At 41.8% G+C, this 21,517-nt stretch overlaps 2 protein-coding genes across 4 annotated transcripts; both read left to right on the top strand.

Annotated features, from left to right (window-relative positions):
* Window positions 1-485: 485 nt before the first annotated feature.
* On the top strand, window positions 486-18,237 carry LOC145895144 (uncharacterized). Of its 3 annotated transcripts, none has more exons than XM_082983917.1 (9): window positions 486-547; window positions 1,665-1,808; window positions 1,872-1,927; window positions 7,402-7,537; window positions 10,033-10,239; window positions 11,277-11,371; window positions 13,777-13,871; window positions 17,002-17,132; window positions 17,406-18,237. In XM_082983917.1, the coding sequence occupies exons 2-9, from the start codon at window positions 1,673-1,675 to the stop codon at window positions 17,873-17,875; spliced, it is 1,326 nt and encodes a 441-aa protein (XP_082840043.1). In that variant the 5' UTR covers window positions 486-547; window positions 1,665-1,672; the 3' UTR covers window positions 17,876-18,237. The 3 variants fall into 3 exon arrangements, with proteins under 3 accessions (XP_082840043.1, XP_082840040.1, XP_082840041.1); XM_082983914.1 differs by having other exon boundaries at window positions 1,869-1,927; XM_082983915.1 differs by lacking the exon at window positions 486-547 and adding an exon at window positions 889-953 and having other exon boundaries at window positions 1,869-1,927.
* An 829-nt stretch (window positions 18,238-19,066) lies between these two features.
* Window positions 19,067-21,517, top strand: LOC145895154 (uncharacterized). Its single transcript, XM_082983925.1, has 6 exons — window positions 19,067-19,258; window positions 19,584-19,638; window positions 20,376-20,462; window positions 20,605-20,700; window positions 20,755-20,856; window positions 21,105-21,517. The coding sequence occupies exons 1-6, from the start codon at window positions 19,127-19,129 to the stop codon at window positions 21,200-21,202; spliced, it is 570 nt and encodes a 189-aa protein (XP_082840051.1). The 5' UTR covers window positions 19,067-19,126; the 3' UTR covers window positions 21,203-21,517.

Below are 21,517 nucleotides of genomic sequence, written 5' to 3'. Positions count from 1 at the left end.
AGTGGTTTCATGTATTTAACATAAAGCACATAATCTACTTTCACTCCCTTGGATGTGATTTTTTAGACCAATTTTTTAGCGCGTAGGGTAACTTGTAACACACAGTTAAACAGTATATAATACCGCGTTATATTTAAAACCATCCCCATATTTGAAAATATTATGGACAAAACTACTTGCATTTTACCATTTTATTATGTCGCATCAACCCAGAGTTTTGCCCCGCTGAAAAATGCCAAAATCGTATTGAAAGCCAATTAATTTTTCATTTTGCTCATGCGTAACGAAAAGAGTTTCCGTTTCATGTTTTAGTATTCTATAGTATATAGTTAAGCGAAGGACTTTTGATTATATAAAAATCAATCAAATTCGTGTTATTCATGTACTGTAAATTCAATTTTCAAATTATTTCACATAAAATTCAAACAATAAAATTTCGAAAATTCCCGCAAGCATGCATGGTTATTTCGCGGTTCTCCCGGGCAACGGTGACCACGTGACTGAAAACCACGAGGAAAGATGAAGTCGCGGGCTTTTTGTTAAGGAGGTAAGTTGTATCTTTGCTTAAAAACGTTTGGATTACTTGACAAAATGCTTTAAATTTGCAGATTGCGTTGTTTTTTATTATACCAGTGTATGCTTTTTGATCGTCCACCTTTAGAGCGTAAACGAATTTATTTGTAAACGGCACTGTTTTGAATCGAAACTTTTGACTGCCTTTGCGTTTGCAGTCAAATGTAAAAATATAATTTGGTCTGCGTAATATCTTTTGTGCACAAAAAACGCATGGGAAGGTTGGTTAGTAAATTAATCAAAACTATTTTATGATAGTTTATAATGTATATATAAAAGTTTCTTGTTAAATTGTAACAGCTTTATATTTTCCTATGAGAGATGACAATGATGATAGCATTTTTAATCTATTTATTGATTTAAACCAAAGCATAAAACAGGTAAATGAAATTGGCTGTGTTGTTGTTAGTTTATTGAAAAAGTTTTGTATTTAACTTTATGTTGTGTTTGGAGACTACTTACATATAGTACTAGAGTTCTAAAATTAATCCAAATCTGCAGTGATGTTGTCAAAATTATGTGGACTCTACATGCCATTTAGTGTGAGTTAATGGTTGGTCATTTTTTTGGACACCAAATGTTTTTTTGTGTAGTTGCAAAATTTGAAAGGGTGATGGTAACACAGTAGATTTTTAAACTAGTGAAGCATACACATTTGCAATTGAAGTATCTACACAAAAACTGAAACAATGTTAAATTTATACTTCTGAGACTGTAAAAGTTTTATTTTAGAGTTACTAGTATGAAATTCCATTATAAATTCACTATATGAATAAAATTATATTACGTTCTTATATGTATATGATAGAGTAATAATCAAGAATCCAATGCATGTTGTCAATAGCTCAGTCCTTTTGGCGTGCAATATGCTGCAATATAGCAAGGTATCAAGATACAGTTTATAAGCCTACTGTATCAAGTTTGACCTTTAGAAAATAATTGAATATTAGGAATGTCTGGAGGGCATTTACACGTGTTCTACGTTGACTCACAACTTTTCTACAGAGATAATATTCTGTAAACTGTGCCTTTTTGTCCAAAGTATAAGTTGCTCAATATTTTTCTTGATGTTTTTGCTGGTGTCTTGGCAGCTTTTGTGATGGGCAGGAAGACATGCAAGGTGAAAGGCAGTAAGAAGGTAAAGCTTAAAAGGACCAAGGTCACTGCCCAGAGCAAAATGGACACACATTTAAATTCGCAGCAGTCAACCTCCTTGTATGTCGGCTTGAACGAAGGTGAATATATAGAAAATTCATTGGCCTTTTGCACAAAAATAGTTGGTTTGTGTTCACCAGGAGATGATGCAACTTCATCCCTGCAAGAAGCCTTCTTGCAATTTCAAAAGAAAAAACAGGTTTGTTGTCCTGAAAAGTTTTTTGTTGGTCCCCATGTGATAAAGAAAACTTGTGGTTTGTGCTTATAAGACCGCTCTTTAAGTCTATTTGACTTAACACTGTTAAAAAATGATTATGGTTGCCAACTCTGATTTAGCCTAGCAGTTAACCAGTCGCCAATCTGAGAAAACGTGCCCGCAGATCTCGCGCACTCGTTTAACTCGCGCCCTTGGCAAACATTGTTCTGTCATGGTTTTCCCGCCAAATTTACGCGCGGCAACAAAAAGATGGAGGTTTATGGTGCTGCATGTCGAACAGAAATTCTGCGTTTCGCCCCCAAAACATATACTGCGCGCCTAATATGAACACTCTTCAAAGTGTCCAATCGCCAAATTCTGATTGTAAATTTCGCGTTGAAACCTACCAAAATGTCTTGCATGTTTGTCAAAGGCAAGGGCAAACCGTTTAGTGCACACGCCAGCAGGCCCACAATCTCATCCTGTCGACATTCACTTGTTTGTTTTTGTTCCACGGTCATTGTACAGTAGAATCGATACCCGGTACGCTGTAAGCGACACCTGCCAAATGTTTGTCTTTTTTATTGAATCTCATATCTCCGCTGACGGGCCATAACTGCGCGTTGGGTCGCCGTGGGCCAAAACGACTTCATTCCTTTCGTGGTGTTATATAGAATCCGTGGCAAAAGATACCGTACATTGTAAGTATCGTTTTCTCCACGTAGTCCTTGTGTAGTATTGCGATATTTTATCCATTTCTTTCCTGCGTGTGTTACTGCACATTTTCGGCAACTTCCCGAGTGTTAGTTCGTGTTTAACGCTGTTTATACAATTTAGGATCCAATATACGTTCGTAGGTTCTCAAACATTTGATTATGGCTGTACAAAAAGTTTCAAACAATGCTTCAAACCTGGAGAGTTTAGGCTGATTCTTGTCCTGTATGATTCGTCCGCTCCGTGTGTGTTCTTAACTATAGCTTGGTTTGTTGGTAATGACGAAACAAACAAGCTTGTTGCGTCATAATTACAAACACCCGACTTCAAAAAACTAACCGCTGCTTGTTATACACCTGTACTAACAAATTACTAACCATGCAAACTTTCCGCAATTCATTGTCAATGCCAAACCAGCTGGTACCGCACCTACCGTAGCCAATGGTTCTCAATTCGTTTCCAAGGCAAAACGAGGCCTAATAGCCTAATATCCCGGATATAGAATTAGCCAAGGTGGTTAGCCTATTTAGAGGCGACTGTGCGGCAAGGGGTCCGGACGGGCACCACCTGGATCCGAACTGACTTCAATCGTACTTAGCGACCGGCGGCTGTGCCAACTCTTAATCGCTGCTATTGTTTATGACCACTAATTCCCATTCCAGAGTGCATGCTGCGGCTGGTTTCACACATATCACGTGTATAAATTGCTGCTCAAACGACTGGACTGCAAACAGTCGGTATTTCACTCTCGTCCACAAGGCCAGGTTTTGGAGTTTCAAGTACTGGCAGTTGTATGCTAATAACTTTAGTTAGTTCGTGGTGAGAAAGTGGCGTGGCTATTTTGTGTGTGTGCGAACGGCAATTACCGCCTGTTGAGAACTACAGCAAAGGTATCGAGTAAAGTTGTGGTCGCTTTGTAAGCGTTAATTGTTCATTTCCATTGCCTTTACAGTAAACGGTAGGCCTGCTTGGATTTTCTTTGCCTGCCAGCTATAGTTCTAACTTCCATGGCACAAAGACACAATTCAGGTATATTCGGTTACCGAGGGCGGTTAGTAACTCGATCGCAGTTGCACCACGTTATAGTAAGGGGAAAAACGTTACGGCCCGAAGTACCGAACCACGCGTTCGTCGTAAAGTGTCTGAAAACCAATGACTTCACTGCGCTTACTTAGCACGTGGTGAACACGAGGACGTGGTGGCTGAGCGCTTCGTAGTCTAAGGTCTGTAGATCTAAGCATAAAGCAATGATGTTGTTAATCGTTGCACCTTACCAGAAGTGTGCTAAGAGTATTAGGAAAGTTTGGTGCTTTATATAAATAAAAGAATTTGCTAAACCATTCGTTTAATGAAAAGAACCTGTAAAGTATGCTATTGGAATGTTGTTTTACAATTTACAATAGGGAGGTATGTTTGAATTTATGTGGAGCCTATTTTAGATAAGAGTAAGGTTGGTATTCTCTCTATGGCGGCGTTGGTAAGGTTGACACAGCACATGAACATGAACATCAGTGATAGTCAAAAGTCTGTTTAGTTTCATATCCCTCTTTCAGTCGCGTCGTTCGCTTCTACGTTTACCACAAACTTTTTACACAGGCCTCCAAAACCTGGTAGACTTTACTAGAATAAGCATGCTCGGTGTCTCAAATGACAACGTAGTGATAGATGAGGTCCAAAGATTGCCTTTCTCCGCATTGATCTAATGGAAGGTTTTCAAATTCTGTGGAGTTTTCGCCCCGTGTCAATAGAGTCAGACTACTTTTGTCCGGCCTGGCTGGAACGCGTACATTTTTTTTATCTCGTGTGTCCGAATGATGGTCAAGCCTTTTCGCCTTACCGCCGCGCCCTCCACTCGAGTGAATTGTTTGCTCAGTGTCCACATGCGATTCCATAGTGGCCTTTATCCTTTCGTCTTTAGCCCAAAAACGGTGTACTGTGAGCGCGATCTGCGCGCCGTCAAAAGGCAGAAAGAAAACAAGATGCGGTTTTAGAGATAGGTTAGAGAGAAGACCGGGCGCCTCCGACAAAAACCCGCACAAACCCGGTTTTATTTGTTCCCGCGTCGGGCAAAACGACAAACCTGCGTCTTCCTGGAGTGTGTGCGTGTGTTTGTGTGTGAGAGAATAGAGAGGTGGGGGCGAGACCTCGTTCCGCCCGACCGTCGTAAAAAAATTAAGCCTTCGCCGTCGCGGTGCCGCAGATAGACAGGGCGAGAAAAACGCGAATATTTTATGTCCCTCGCAGTGGCGTATCCCTGCCGCTTGTCGTAGTCATCATACAGGGAGTCTTGGAGCGTCGTGTTGCTTTTGCCGCGTCTAATACTGCCTGGTAATGATGATTACGCTTGCCGGAAACCTCTACATTTCGCAGTCTGGTTAGTGGCCTTGCAACAGGGGTGAACGAGAGAACGAGCGCTTTCCAATTTACATTAGCAATAGTGAGATTTATCAACAGGCGCAATACAGATCCAGTATTATTTAACAAGGTGCGTTTTACAGTGGAAAGGACAAAGTAGTGATATCCGTGTGTCCAAACAGGCATCTAGGTTGTATTCCTTGCCGAGAAAGTAGGGACAATTTTCAACGTGGCAGATCGATTCTGGCGAAAACCAGCGGAGTGTGACGCTCGGCCCTACCAATATCACGCGGCCGCACACTGGCTGGCAACGCAAGAAAGACCTCGCTGGGAGAAGAGAAATGGTACCCGCGCAACGCACCTTTTGTTCGGTAAAGCCAGCGTGAATAAATGCGTACCTGAAGGCCCTGAAGACGAGTTGACGAGGTCGGACGCTCTTTATTGTGTAAAGATACCTCGAAAGCTCAGCATGTTTGTATGAGAGGTCTTGGGATCGATATTTTTTGTATTTTTTGCGCGTGGTTTTATCGCGGATAGCGCTTGTGTGCTAAACCCCGTGCAACGCAATATGTGCGCTAATCTCCACTCGCGCGAATTAAATGGAGCGGTCGCCACGCACTGCACAGACACTCGAAATGCCGCGAGTGAACGCGTGTACCCGTTTGATCCTTAACCACGCCTGCGTTCGACCGTAAGTTTTCCCGCCACGCTTGCTTTTTTCTTATCGAAACGCTCCTCTGGTACCCCCGAGTGAGACAGGCGCACGCAAATCACACCGAGCGTAGCGAAAATAACCTCCTTTGTCGACAACAGGCACTGTCGCTGCACGCACTGTCACAATGGCCACGGAGCGCAAATGACCCTTAGGCAAGCGAAACCCCCTTTTCCGGGCGCACCTGCTCATTTCCTTTGAGCGGACCCCTCTCACCGCCTTGTGTCTTCCACTGGCGGGCGACGACCCCCGCATCGCGTCGCTATGACAACGGCTTGGGGCAGGGCTGTATTTTGACACGCCACGTTGCATCGCTTTGTGTTCGTCTTGCCGCCCAGCTTTAATAATCGTGACTGGGGCCTATCTTCCCTCAGTCGTCTGCGCGAATGTAATGAGGTAGCTTGCTGGTTTTGTCGAGGAAAAAATTTAGATTTGCGGTTGCGTCAACGTGTTGTCACTGTAAACATTTTGGTTTGGCAATTAGGTGTCAGAAATGGCGGCCATGTGGATGACTGCATCTCTGGTAGTTAGCCTAATCTTTATCTCCCAGTGCTCTAGACGCTGTTGAGCGCGCTAACACTGTCTGGTAAAGATGCGGCTACCCTACCATTCAACAACCGGTCGTTCACTGGGTCCACGTTACTCTAGAAATCAATATGATTTTTTTTGTTAACAATACTAACACGTGTTTTAAATGTAGTCAACACCTTAGCCGTTTGTAGGTTGTGCCAATTGACTTAACACATGACTTTGTCGTGTGATTATGTTGCGTGCTTGTAGCAGTAATCTTAGTACTACCACCAGTATAAAAGCAGCAGGCTTCTGTAGATGTAGCAGCTCGCTCGAGCGTCACCCATGCGGAACCGTAAGCGACTTCTTCACAGAAAGGTCACGTGATTGCGACCTGCCTCTCTGGAAGGGTTTGTTTAATCCGCAGCTCTCTTCTCGTGACGTAGAAGCGCGAGGAATGGCGTAGGGAGGTTTTTTCTCTCACAAGTATCTCCAAAACCGATTCGCCCCAGAGCCATTCAGACCGCCCTCCGCTTCGCATGCGTGGGCTCGCGACGACGGAAAAAAAATCTATTTTCGGACCGTGGTGCGACGCGTTGTAGGAAAAAAACCAGTCCAACAAGGATTTTGATAGATACCTGATACAAATCGTTGCGTTTGTCAATATATATATGAATAAACAACACTGGGACATGCAGGTGACATGTGGATAGGTTTATTTAAACAACACGCGAATTGTGCCCAAACCCTAAAGTTTAAGGTTTCCACTTAATTGTTCAGTTACTAGCGCTTATTTCGTCCGGTGTGCGCGTGGCGTCTCGAACTGCGAATCGTCTGGCGAAGGAGGTGGAGTGCACAATGTAAAAACCCTTTGTGGAAAACCCAGGCCTTCGTGGTCTACATGATCAAGGCCATAGTCGTTTTACGCCAAACTAAAGTCCGCCATATTTAACGCTCTACAAATGGTTTCTGAACGACGAACGTTTTAGTACGTTGGGGCTGCGAATTGTATATCCATTACAGAAACGAAACTCTTTATAAACCCCGAGCCTTTTGCGTGTTTTCGCTGTATTGTGGCGTGCACAAGCTACACCACAAGTTCATAAACTCCCAGGTCAAGCGAAAACCCTCGGTCTTGGTTGCTGAAAATAATCGTGCTGGTATCACGTGACGGGATTTTCCGCAGGCTGAACTCACCGTGACGTCATCCGACCGACTGCGATGCGACCCCAAGCGGATGCTTCGATTGCGCGCCAAGTTCATGGGACAGTGCCGCATGTACATGGGCGTGCCTTACAAGAAGAAATATCACAAACCCGGGAGTAAGTTTTATAGATTACCCAATAACAATAAAGCAACAAGCCGCGTTGCTATTGCGAGAACTATTGTAAGCTGGTCTGCCATGGTTTTGTAAGGGGATATACTGTTATTTAGCAAACGTTTGCATCTGGTAAGGATTTTTATAATAAATATTATGATTTTTTTAACTTTCTGTAGCCAAAGACTAAACTCAATGTTTCCTACAGGCCAAACTTTTAACATTCATTTACAATACACCATGTTAGGTGCTTGTGTACTACTTCCAACATTTTACATGAGCTGTTCCATAATTACCAAATCGGCCATTTTTCATTTTCAAAAAACTAAAGCCTATAGTTTTTACAAAACAGTAATTTAAGCAACCCAGAATGCCAGATGTTCTCGAATGCAACCACACCACACCACACTACACTACAGTCCCACACAAATCCGGTTTGGATCCTGCTCTCAACGTACGCGGTTAAGTGTCTCGCGCGCGAAAGTGTGTTGACTTTACTTTGCTTTAAGATGCTAAAACGACCGCCGTTGACTAATCTCTCCTATAGCATCCTGGTTTGAGTGTGCGAGGTTAACTTAACAGGAATTGTGACTGGCTAAAAGCGTATGCCGTACAACCACAACTAATTGGAGATATGCGTTTGTTTTCTTTCCAACGTGCATAGCCGCCAATTTCTGTCCAAGCATTGACACTTGAATTCGTTTTGGACAATCACACCAAACATACTTTTTGTGTTAAAAAACTTGTCCGAGATAAACTGTAAACTCAAAAAAAGTTCCCGTGGCGCTTTGATAGTAGGAGCAAATGTAACATTTAGGAGACAAGCTTCCGCAATGCGTAGAGATATACGTCACCCATTATTTCGCGTGAAAGTGAGAAAAACGGATGCCCATTTTTCTGTGTACTGGTTAACAACCCAACCCAGCAAGAATAAAGGAGTTATTTCCTGGCTTTTGTCCATGTAGCATCAACCAAGTGTAGACCTTTTCCCAAGTCAAACACGTCGAACATGACACCCTCCCCCGCCTTCACATGCTAATGTCGTTCGCAGCTATGCTGCCTGGGAAGTACGCTTGCGGACCGGCCAATCAGGGAAGGAAGCCAGCGACAGATGCGTCGCTATTGGTCGACCGCCGATGGCCCGCCTTTTTTTAACTTGCCAGATATTTTTGACTTGCACAGGAAACGGTCCACCAAGCGCTGTTAGAAATAATGACGCGATTGTTCGGTTTCCACGCCATGTTACTTAAGGGTACATACAGTGCATACTGTTTCGTCCTATTATGCCTCGTCAGTGCAGCTTGCGTCTTGCCAGCCAAGCAGCATTTCTCTTCATGCTTGTATTGGCATTACTTAACATTGCTTGACTGTGGTTGGTTATAAATAAGAAAACACTTTGCTTGTTACAAGTCAACCATTAGTTCACTTTTGCCACACAAGCACTTAATATTGCGAAATTTGAACATCCCGATCATAATAGTGTGGACTGCTGGCCAATCGTAATAATTAACGTTTGCATGTAGGCTGGTTTTGCATAATCAGTTAAATTTTAGCCTTAATAAAATGTTTAATCCACGTGGATGTTGCAGCACTTCAAGATAAGTCCTTATTTTGTAAACATAGTTATGTCAAAGCTATTCTACACAAATTGTTTTTGAAAGGTAAAAAATAATAATTTATTACCATCAAACCACAAGCCTCCCACACTCCCGTGCCGTAGCGTAACCAGTCATGTTACCAAATGTTCGCGCCTTTTTTCAAACCATCACTTCGATTTCGCCCAAGTCGCGACAGACCACATGGACACTTCTAAGAAATGCATCTCACTCCGACTCGGGTTTATAACTCGTCATTTACAAACGCCCGGCAGTTCCTAGAACACACCGCAAATTGACATCTGGCAAAAAAAAAACATTTTCTCTCTTGAAGACCTCCCTCCATGGTTGTAAGTTGTGCTTTTAAATTGGCCATTGTTGTTGGCCTCGTTAATTTGTTTTTTTTTTGTTTACATTTATTAGGCATGGTTTTGTTTCAGTACGCACGTAATGCTGCACCAGTTTTAGTGGCGATTTAAATCATCGATCTGCACTGATGAGACCTTGAAGGTGGAAAAAGTGTGCACTTCTGCCTGCAGTTCAATGATTGTTGTTGCTCGTTTGCATCCATAAAATAATTACTACGCTTGAACGATGGTTCCCAAACTTGATAATCCCTTGTACAAATCCGACATATCGCATGTTTACGTTTCCCATCTTAAGGGGCTTTCGTTTCACTAAACACCGATACGATTTAGTAAATCCATGTCTTGCTACAAGCAAATCTGGGCGACGTTATACGATTATGTGTACATTTCTCTATAATATATTTCTATGCAAAGTGACTGTAAAATCTTCACTCATTCTCCACGTGTCTATTCCAAGACACTGCGCTTGCCGTATATATTGCATACGCATAACGTTACAGTTCATTTAAATTTCAACGTATAATATTCGTACGCAGCGCCAGAATACAACTCCAAGCTCTTTCTCGACTGCTGTGGTTTGGTGCGCCGTGTCATGCGTGACCTTGGCAAGGACTTTGGCTTCCGAATCGGGCCCTGGAACCAGGCTTACATGTTCGATACGCTGCCTGTAGCTGTGGAAGAAGAAGCGTTAATGCAGCCTGGAGATCTAGTGTTCATAACGGCGCAGTACTACAACACGAAAAGTATTGTTTTTAGCTGCTTTTTGTGTGTTGATTTGTCGAATGGGATTGCTACTGGGGAGGAATTGGTCTCGTATATTTTTAGGTTCAAACATCGGCCGCCTTTGATAACAACGTTCTAGCTCTTGCGCCACAATAGTAAATTAAGAATAGTTTTCCATTCTTTGGCTAGGAATGTTTTTATCGCCTACATATATATATAGTTCAGTCGATGCAGCCGAATGAGCCACGCCCGGAGCCAGCACCCATTGCACAATAAAAGAAAACACAAGCAATGGGCAGGCGCGGCAGACCGGTGACAGTGACAAACGTTTATTTCGCACGGTTCTTGTTTTTAATATCCACGTAAGCGAGCGAGCATCACTTCTTTCAAAAGCCGCTTCTTCCCGTTTACGCCCAAACCCACCCGATCCACGTATTTTGCAGCGTTTCTTCGAATTTGTTTATACTTTGGGTAAATAGGCCCAGGATATTCGTATTACACAGCAAGGGCGTACACTCCTATTCAATAGGTAGTTTTGTCCCGTTTTAGCGTAGTGGGTTGGGGCGATTGTTGCACATCCAGGCCAAACTAGAGTGGGGTGTAGCTGTGGCGCACCAGGGCCCATGTCAGTCAACATGAATGGGAAAAGTGGCCACGAACACCATTGTTTATTTTGAAATAAAGGGATCTTCATCGCAATGGTTGGGTCCACCTATTTCATGTAATCTCCGAAAAAAATATCCAGAGTTATTTACCCCCCATTAGCGACCACTGATCTGTGTTATGTGTTATTGTGTCGCTTTCTAAAAAGTTGTGACCATCTCTTTTGTGTCTCCCCATCGATATTTCAAAACGCACAGAAGAGGAATTTTATGTAAGCGGTAACAAACAAATCGGTTCGGACAGATATTTTGCGATCTTATTTCAATTCCTCTTCCAAGCCCGTTGTGCACAATCTCAAATTCCGTCAAATCCGAACATTCGTATCGCTGTATTCATAGCGCCCGTGTGTTTGAACCATGTTTCAATGTAACGCTAAAACAGCCTTCATACGCAGTGAGATGTCAGCTACACGACGTTGTACACGTTGAGGTCTGGCTTGGCGACGGAACCAAAACCATCGGCGCTCGCTGGCACAAAGGGAAAGTACAGGTTGGTGTCATGGTGACGTCATGTCGAAACCCCAGTTTCCCCACTGATACTTTTTTTAGATAAAAGTCCTTCACAAGCAAGGGCAAATATCCGTATGCTAATAACACCACCAACTTCTATAAATATAAATGCGCACCAAGGAAATTTAGTTTGAAAATACCGCATTGATGTTGGGTGGTAAAATCCCCCACCGTTTTTGCGAGGTCCAAAAATAAAATAAACAAACGGATTTTCCAGACAGAACCAACCGTATACCTCCTTGCGCTGTAACACGACAGTGACCCGATCGAAATGTATAGTGTGGTAGAGCAGTGTCGAAACAGGAAGACGAAATTCACTTGAAACTGTCAGAAATGGATTTACATGACTGGGTTTACGTCGTGACCCCAAAAAAAGTTCGCCCGCATTTTCTCTACTTTAAATAACCGTAGTTTTTTGCTTCATTTCAAGTTGTAAAGTCGTGTGAATATACATCGCCAGAGCTGTACTTGTGTAACATTTTTGTTGGTTAAAGTTACGCCAAACACCTTCCTCTGCCTGCGGTACTTATAAAAAAGATCCGGAACTTAAGGACGTAATATTGATGAAAAGAAATACAAACCAACTAAAAGGCACTAAAATAAAAAGAAACTATTATTAAACTTCATGTTGTGTTGTACCGGAGCAAATTTTATGGACTTTACAATAAAATATGATCTTTTCCTTAAAAGGCGCGGAATTTTCCCCTAACACCTTGGGAGCCCCGAGAAACTTCCGTAAATATAGCAGTACACTTGTATGTCATTACGACATAGTGTCATCCGGCCACCAGTGTCACAGGTCACGCGTAAGGTTTCCTGCTCTTTCGTCTCCTCTGAAGTCACGCCCGAGCGTCCACTGGCAGACATGTGACGATGGTGGGTGACTCGTGACCCGTTAGACGTGGAGTGCAAAAATAGCATCGTTTTCCGCGTGACACGGTGTTTTTGGTCAAAGGTTGACAAGTTCTGGGGTAAACAACAGTTGCCTCAGAGCCGGTCTTTGAAATAGCGGCGCCCGATTGGAGAGAAGAATGCGGGGCCTGTGTATTTCGCCTGAAAACACTCTTCATTCGATCGGATCCTGTTTTAGTCTTTAGCACATTAAATTGCGTGGTGTTGTAGAAGCACGTGTTGCGCGATGTGGCCGAATTGGGGAAAATGTGCCTAGGGTAGACACTGGCTGCCCCAAGAAACCGTGCGTTCCACGTTCGATCCCAGAATAAAAAACGTCATCCACCCAACCGTTTAGTGATCATGATTTCGAGTATGTTCAGGACGTAACGAAATAAACAAACCCAAACAATAAAATTTAAACGAAAAGTCAATGAAGTTTTGCTATGGAACATGTGGGCATTTAAGGTCGAATAATGCGCCAAATTTTTTTTAACGTCCGCCATATGTTGCTGTCAGACAAACGCAATAAAATTACGGCAATTTGTATTAAATTGGCATACCGCTTGTGTTTAAAGCAGATTTTTATTGCTCAAAGCCTGATCAATATGTCGAAACTGTGGCACTGTCTGCACCTCACATTGTCAACACATTATTAGGTAATTTTACCCCCTGTATAGAAATTCCACAGAAAACCTCTGTTTGATCTTAAATTTATTTCCCCACAAAAGCGAGTGAGATATTTGTTTTTGCACGAAGTTTATATGTATTCGCTGAGGTTTTTAACGTTAAATTCGTAGCAGTAATTCAAATTCCCAAATACTCGATCCTTACAAAACAAACATAGAAGCGGTTGATCTGTGACGCAGGCCACGCTCAGATGACTTTTAAAGTCAGTAAAATCGATATTCTAAATATTTGCCGAAATATTTGGTATGGGTGATTTGCGTTTGGCGTAAATTTTGCTTAAATTTCGAGTGTGCCACGAGCTTTAGCAAATTGCACAAATGGTAGAATAAATTTGTTGGATTTACTTTGCAACGGTTCAATACACCGCTCAATCTTGCGCTACATTTCAACTGTTTTATTAAATTTTGTGGTGAAGACTGCGCCGCAAACTTGGCCGAGCCTTTCAATCATTTTTTTTTTCGAACCACTGCAATGTGTGAAAAAAAAGGCTGCACCGTTTTTCATTGTGTAACTTTAAATTATACCTGCTGCCGTTTTTCAAAGACGCATTTACATCTTAAACCGCGGATTCGTCTTTTAAAAATAAAAACGCGTATTTCGCTAGTTTCAAATCTTGCACCAGAAGATTTTACCATGTGTCAGTATATTTGTTGACATGTCCGGAACTTTAGTTATCAATGTTGCATTAGTGACAAATGGTAAAAAGCGCTTAAACGCCCAGAATTTGAAGATTACATTGTGTTACATCTTATATGCACAAGCCGTGTATCCCAACGTAATGTAACCGTCGCTGATTTTTTTTAGATTTTCGACTCATACAGGTTCGAGAGCACGACGTACCACAGCATGCGATACCATTTTCGATCAATCGACACATGGCTTCAGGGAACGTGCCGCAGGTAAGACCCCTTGTACAAACAGAAATCGGACGAAATCGATAAATTGTGAAATCAGTCGTTGCCAAACAATCGATATTACGTGCGTCGTGCCCAAAAAAACTGGTCGGAATCTTTAGTTTTAGAACGAATTTTGTTTGATTGTTTTAGTAAAAAGAAGCACCAAACAACCCAGCAATTTTTTTTATATATTTCCCTGATGACAAAAACGCTACCTCTACCAATCAGTGGTTTATAGTTTTCATATTTTCAATCACAAATTTTAACTGCATGACAAATCAAAAATACGAGATACAATTTTAAGGGCATTATAAGATACCGAGAACCGCCACCTGGCGCAACTATTGATTTCACCCTACCTTTTAAATACATATGCTTTCCACCGGGGCACCTGGAAAAACGTACACAGTTTTTATATGATTTGTATTGTGACATCAATTTGGGGACCCCACGTGGGTATGATGCCGGTTTCCGGTTGTAGAACTCTCTCCTTCGGTCGGCATAAAAACAGCAATTTATCACGTGGCACAATGGGGGCGATAGCGTTCGTTCGCGACACGCGGACAATGGGGCCCCGATCCCCCTTTGAACCAAATTCCTTTCCTTCACTCTCGTTGCTCGGTATCTTCACAAAAGACAAGTCTTAATTGGAAACTCGCCGGTGCTATGGTGGAGAAAGTGTCCCACGTTTAATATTTTGTGTGTGGAAGCTTGGAGGTAGGCGTCATACAAAATGCGGCATAATTTTTGGTTTTATGTACGTCAGCAAAACCCTGCGAAAATCTGTACCAAATCACTAATTTTCTACGTTCGTTTGAATGTTTGCATTAATTCTGTGAGCCTTTTCCAGAAATAGTTAGTCCCGAATCACTGGATGCCCTTTCCGGCAGTTTTTTAATACATTTTCAAAAACATATGTTGCGATTGTGCCCTTAGTGCGAAGACTACGCATGTTTACGCAACCACCACTGGGTGTATTTCGCCTTTATGTTCGATTCAACGGTGCAATACTTAGTAAGTGTTATTCCGCGGAACAACCTCAGTAGTACCCACGCCACACGCAGCACGAAAACCCCAAACCCGAGCTGAGAAAACTCGATAGTCACGTACAGCGTCTGGAATAAAAGTTTCCTCGTCTTCCACGGTCTGGAGCAACTCTTAGCGCTCAACAAGTTACAACTCTGTTGCGATACCCACGGCCTTTGGTCCACTGTAACCGGAATTTCCTCTCTTTGTAGCTGCATTTCAGTGCTTTGTCAGTCACCGGGCGTAGGCCGTCACGACCTTGGCAGCGTAATTCGCTCGCCACCTCGCCCTGTTGCCATTGCTAAGGTATACCGGGTCTCCCGCGTTAGTAACTTGGTAAATTATGGCCAAATATCCGGACGGAGTAAATCGAATTAGCGCGGAAATTGATGGTTTAGCCGGCCCGTACACCTGTGTGTTTACGCGGCATTGCTGCTGCCACGTAGTACAAGTCGTATTGTCATGGTTATTTTACAAAGAAGGTGTTGTCCTCTTTGTCCAGGTAACTGATTGTGACGTAAGTGTTCCAAGTACGCGTTCGTAACTAGGCCATGTTGGTGGAGGTGTTCGAAATAGTTGGCCCGAAGTTCCCACTTATTGACGTATGCCCCGAATTATTTTGATCCATGACAATGGTCAGTGCCATCATGCGCCACATTTGTATGTAGTCGTTCGGCACAAGCACAAAAACCACAAGACAGTAGAATTTCTCCAGTGGCCACTGGACGATTATATGTAAACCCTATTGCCTTTGGAGTGAAGAATTGCCGCTTTCTGGTCGCACAGAACTCGAATTCTCCGAAATCCCACTTCCATTGACGTGGGGGGTAATTGCCGTTCCGGAGGTTTGTGGGGATCAACCTTAATTCCTATGAGCTGGTTCCACAAAAGAAGCCGTGGAAAATGGGCCTGAAATTACGCCTGATAATATTTTCAGTGGTATTTTCATCGAATTTCGCGACTTTTCGCTCTCAGTAATTCAGGCGATGGAGAGGGGTTTGCTGTCAATAGTTTCAGCGTCGACCGTGGTTACAATCCAAAAAGTCGACATCTTTAAACGCGAACATTTTAACTTTTGTGATACGGTTTCGACCACAGCTCTGACTGTCCTTTGTTTACATAACGACATATTGTTTCATAGGATTTTGAGACTTTTTCGGCTGTGTTGCGAGTCAAACAACCTTTGCGTAGCCTTTGTGATTATTTGATGTTGGCCTACCTTCTGTCAATACTTGCGACGCGTTTAGCAAATACCAATCAAAACGACCAGGGTATTTCCAAACTGGTTATTTGCCATTGTTTTTCCAAAACCATTTTATCCAAGTGGGACAAGCCGTGGATTTTTGCTAATTTTACCATCTTTTGTCATAATCTTTGCACAATCAGTGTTTTGAAATCAATTTTGAATGTACGTCGTCGTGCTGTATTCGCAGAATTCACCACAGCCTGGGGGTGCACTGGAGAAAATGACGTTATCTTATCTCTGATTTTGTAAGAGATAGGCTCTCGTGTTTACAAATGAAAGAAAACGAGATTAAACTGTGTTTTCCCACTTTTGTGGCAATTTCTTGTCACTTTTGCTGTTTAACATCACCACGTACTGTGACGACGCAATATTGTGTGGAGGTAAACTTTTAACTGAGTTGTGTTGATTGACATTACGTCAAAAATATTCATCCCATACATATAGTTTAATATACATAACCGAAAAACAAATGTTTTTATTATAACCCATATATCGTACATGGAAAAAGGGTGTTTAAATGTTGGCTACTTGTTAACACATTTGATCTTTCGTAATCAAGCCAGTCTTTACCTTTACCCATGTAAGTTTCCCTTCAAATGAATTTCGCATACCCCGAGCTCAGTCCGCCCCCGCTTTCACGAAGCCGCGCGGGTTTCCAAATATACCCGGACAATGGAAACCCCGCGTCACGTGACACAACCGCTAGGCGCGAAACCCGTGGCGCGCAGTTAGGCGTGACGGCGGCCTTTCGTCAAATAGAACGCCCCCCATTGTCGCTCGGGTTTGCGTAACGCGTGGTGTGACGTCACATCGCTTTCTCACTTGCCCGTTGTTTTCTTTGTTTCGTCGTCGTGGCACCAGCTTCTGTTCGCTGCACACGTGGAAGCGACGTGGCACCTTTCGTCCCACCAAGAAGTCGGTCTTCTACCACCGGCAGCCAGGCGTGACCGAGGCAGCAGAGCGGAACGGAGACGAGCAGTCTGACGCCGAAGGTTGGTTTTAGGATTTATTACGTCAAACTCGAGGCAATCCCCTCATATCGAATTCGTTTTAGGAAAACATATGTTTACGTAAATGTCAGGGCGCAGAGAGGTAATGTTATGCGGCCCTGTTTCCGACCAACAAGCTATAGATAATCGAAATATTTGCATTTTGTCCATAAAACGAAACTAAACTTAACACCGTACAAAGAAACGGAATTCGATGCAACACATTTATTCATTGTTGTGTAACTGAAAATCGCGTAATGTTTTTTGTTACATAAGATGCCAGTGACGAGGAACCGTGCGCTTCGGCGACACCAATACATGAGAACGACTCTTTCAACCAGCCGCATGGAGACGCTGTTGCAATACCCACTCACCACACAACACTACCGGATCAGAGAAACGAACTTGAAAACAACATTACTGAACAACCCATTAAGTTCGTATCTTTTACAGCCTCTGCTTTGTTACACGATACGAATGTATCTAATAGCGGTCTGACGAATTCTCTTAAAACTACGGAGAAGGACTCAAATACTGTGGATTTAGATTCCAAAAACGTAGAACAGCATATGAACGCTTCGAAAATGAACGCAAGGAACATTTCAAAGCAGCAAGGTAGCGTCGCTGCCTTTGTAAGTCTCCAGGCAGCGATGCAGAATAACTCCGATCGCGTGGCTGACCGCGTGGCTCACGGCGCTCTTGCTCGCGCCCTAGAGGAATTGAAGCTCGAAAGTAAATTCTGCTAGAAGGCGCCTTTTGATGTTGTAGCAAAATAATCTTCATGTTATTGTAGTGTAATTATTCGATTATTGATTCAATTGTTCCGTTTTCATTGTTGCATTTCACACTGTAGAGACATTTTATACATTTCGTTGCTTACAGCGCGTATTTTATTATTTAGGTAGAAATCTTCATTGTTGTTTAGTTCGTTATTCTTGTGTCTGGTGGTCGGAGACTTGTGCGTGTGTTTTTGTGTCAATATTTTCATTAGCCAATGCTTTCAGTATTATCACCGGTCAATGTGCGCCTGTTTCATTACCTGTACGTGTTTACAACGCTTCTCAGCATTTGTGTTTCTAGTTTCAACGTTGGGCAAAATAAATAAATCATTAAAGAAGTATTTTCCTAAAACTTCTCGTGGTGGCTTTTATGCAATAAAAATCCATCAGAATATGTTCCTTCCGACAACCAGGATGACGCAATCTGTTGCGAGTCTTTACAATGGAAGTAAATCGTAACGTAATCCGTAGGACGGCTGTAAACAAATCTTTACACAACACCGACGATCCTTTATCAAGTTGTGGTTTACGATTTATCTGTTCGCGGGTTGCGGCTCAAAGCGAAAGATTTTGTTCGAAGAAATCGAAACCATAAGAGCACACTGTTCCTTGTTCAGCATTTCGCCTTTTCACCGCAGATTAGGAGACAAAACAAGCTCGTTCTTAACGCTCAGAGATCATGTGAGATGGAGGTTGAAGGGCTTTTTACATTTGCTTGTCAAGGAGCAGTCAGACGAAAGTTGTGAAACTCTTCTTGTTTTTGACTGAAGATTGTATATAGTTTACATATAAAATATTGTATGGGTAGATGTATGGGTTTTAAGATATTTGCTGGACAAAGTCTTCTTGTCGCAAATAAATAATTATTTGTAACGCAGTAGGTGCATGGCATGTGCGGTATATATCCCTGTGGCCAAGGACCAAGGTTATCATCAGTCATGACCAAAAGGTATTGATTCCGCTTTTCATCAAGTTAGTTACATTAATCACTTTCTTCCGATTTTGAGGGGTGTTATTTACATCTTGATGAGGAGTGTTTTACTGCTCCTAAAAACAAGCACGTATCTTATGAATAGTATAATCACCTTACGTACAACGTAAGACATTATTGTAATATTTTATCACATATCAATATTTAAAATCCAGTAAAAACGGGAATAATTTTGTGCACTGAATTTAAATTAGGCATCATTAACTATAACTGTACATGTTGGAAGAATGGCTTTAGCAACATTTTTCATCCTGATCTATGTAAGCGTTTGCCATTGTGTGGAGAGCTCTCAGATTCAATGCCACATGTACAAACCGTCCAACAAAGAACACACAAGCATCATACGTGAAAAGTGTCAGGTAATTTATGTTCAAATGATTATAAGTATGATGTATACCGGTTGTACAGCATACATACGGTAACATTCTATACAGATATGATCCTTAGTAACAGATACAAAAGAGTTTATAAGTTAGTAATAACAGTTCAAAAGGATTGGTTATTTCGGTAGCCCAACTACTGAAAGATAGGAAATTTGGAGATATGGATTTCTCGAGAAAAGAAACATTAAGATTTCCTGAATCCTTTGTGTTGTTATGTTTCGGAATAATGTTGCAACCTATTTGTTGTAACATAAAACTATCAAAGTGCGATTTAAGTTAAACAAACGCTTGTTCTTTTCAGTATTGCTATGTCACATGGACAATCGCTGATGATATAGTGACTATCGTCAAGCAAGGTACAAAGTTCGATGTCATGGCTAACATATTTTTTTGCTTTACTAACTCAAAAAAACAAATATAAAAGATGCACATGTGGTTTTAGTAAAACTGTCTCCCAATGACATTCAAAGGATTTAATTTTATGAGCTGGTTTTCAAGGGTTAAATATATCATGCAATATTGCAGTCAAGGTCATGGCATTTTGCGGTAATGCTTTCTTATCATTTGTTTACTATATCAGAAAATTCCGATGAGGTTTGAACTTACGACCGAAATGGTTCAAACCTGCTTAGAATGCTATGCCACCAACATTTAGTGATAAATATGTAACTTCTAAGATTGTAAATAAATAATGCAAAGTGGACACATACTTACTTACAAACAAAAGTACACTCTGTAAGCTGCAGACAGATGGTTACTGTTTCGACCAATAAGGTCTCATTAGTGCTTGGTGTGACTTTTGTAGACGATCTTGCCGACCATGCGGCCAAGCAAAGATTTCCACTTTGTGGTGACTATACAATCACAGTCATTCGTTGGGCACCAAACTAGGTACATCCAAAGTATGCACGTTCTTGTATTGCACTTCCAGTGAGAAATAACGCTTTATCAATACACATGACATTGAATTATTATGTTACAATCTCACGTACATCAATAAAGTCTCTCTTTAACCTAACTGCACCAGGCACTTCTGTTGTTTTACGCAGGAGCGCAAAATAACAACAATTTGTTACCCATGGTGTCATCACAGGTTGTCTTGCAACATCACGCCAAAGTCCATTATTGAACTTGCGATGCAACAACATGGCTTGCATTGAGCCGTCTCTCCTACACTCAGGTATACAACGTCTTGCGTATCGACTTTCTTGCGTATATTCTTCATGGGTCGATGAGTTTATGCTCATCAACCACATTACCGCATTAACTCAAGCAAAAAGTATTTTGTATTGGGCAAATTTTCAAATCCAATGTTTTCGCAGCAACCGGAACTCTCAGTCGCACGACTCAAGAATTTTGTTGCTGCAACGCGAGCCTTTGCAATATAACTCCAAAACTTCGAAACCACCCTGCGAAAGGTACGAAAATCTGATTGTTTGACAATACATATGGCAGTTACCAAATGTTTTTAGATTCACTGACACTTCGAGAGAAGCTCCTGATCCTTGGATTAATTCTCATAGTTTCCGTTTATTTGACATTGTTCGTTGTACTGTGTAGGCGACTCCTATATGGTAAGTATATTTTATTACTTTCAAAATAGTACAGGATCCAATAAAATAACTTTTGTTCTGTTAGATTAATTTAAATTTGGACCGGACAATATTAAACTCAAATAGTTTCTATGTCCTTCGTAAGGTATTACAAATGAATTCCCAGTACCAAAGTTTAAAAGTTAAATATAATTAAATCCAATTTTTTTTGTATTTCTGTCATATCGCGATACTCTTACCCTTAACATAGTTGTTTTACGTTGTTTCAGAAATATCTGGTGGGGACAGGACGGCAAACAGCTTACCTAATTCTTCTCGCGGCGAAACTGCTGCTGAACGTAAATCTTCCACCGTAACATTCATGTAATTATCATATTGTCGAAAACTGGGAGATTATCACGGCATTCTTATTAGAGATTAAACGGCGTTCATAGCAGACAGCTCTGTAGATGTTGATTGTACAGTAAAATGTATTTCGCCGTAAAGGAAAATGTTCATGGAAAGGAAAACCATGCATCAACGTAAACATCAGTTTTTACAACTCGCTATTCAAATAAAATCGCTTAAATATTCAGTACATGGTTGACAGCCTTCCAGAATGGCTTGGTTAATTTGAAACAGTTTTTCATTATCCATTCTTACAACTTTACCAATCCTGCATTACGTCGCTCCTTTGGCTTTA

This window comes from Ascidia mentula, chromosome 3 (genome assembly GCF_947561715.1).
Source record: "Ascidia mentula chromosome 3, kaAscMent1.1, whole genome shotgun sequence".
Lineage (NCBI taxonomy): Eukaryota > Metazoa > Chordata > Ascidiacea > Phlebobranchia > Ascidiidae > Ascidia > Ascidia mentula.
This window is presented reverse-complemented; position numbering and strand designations above follow the sequence as displayed.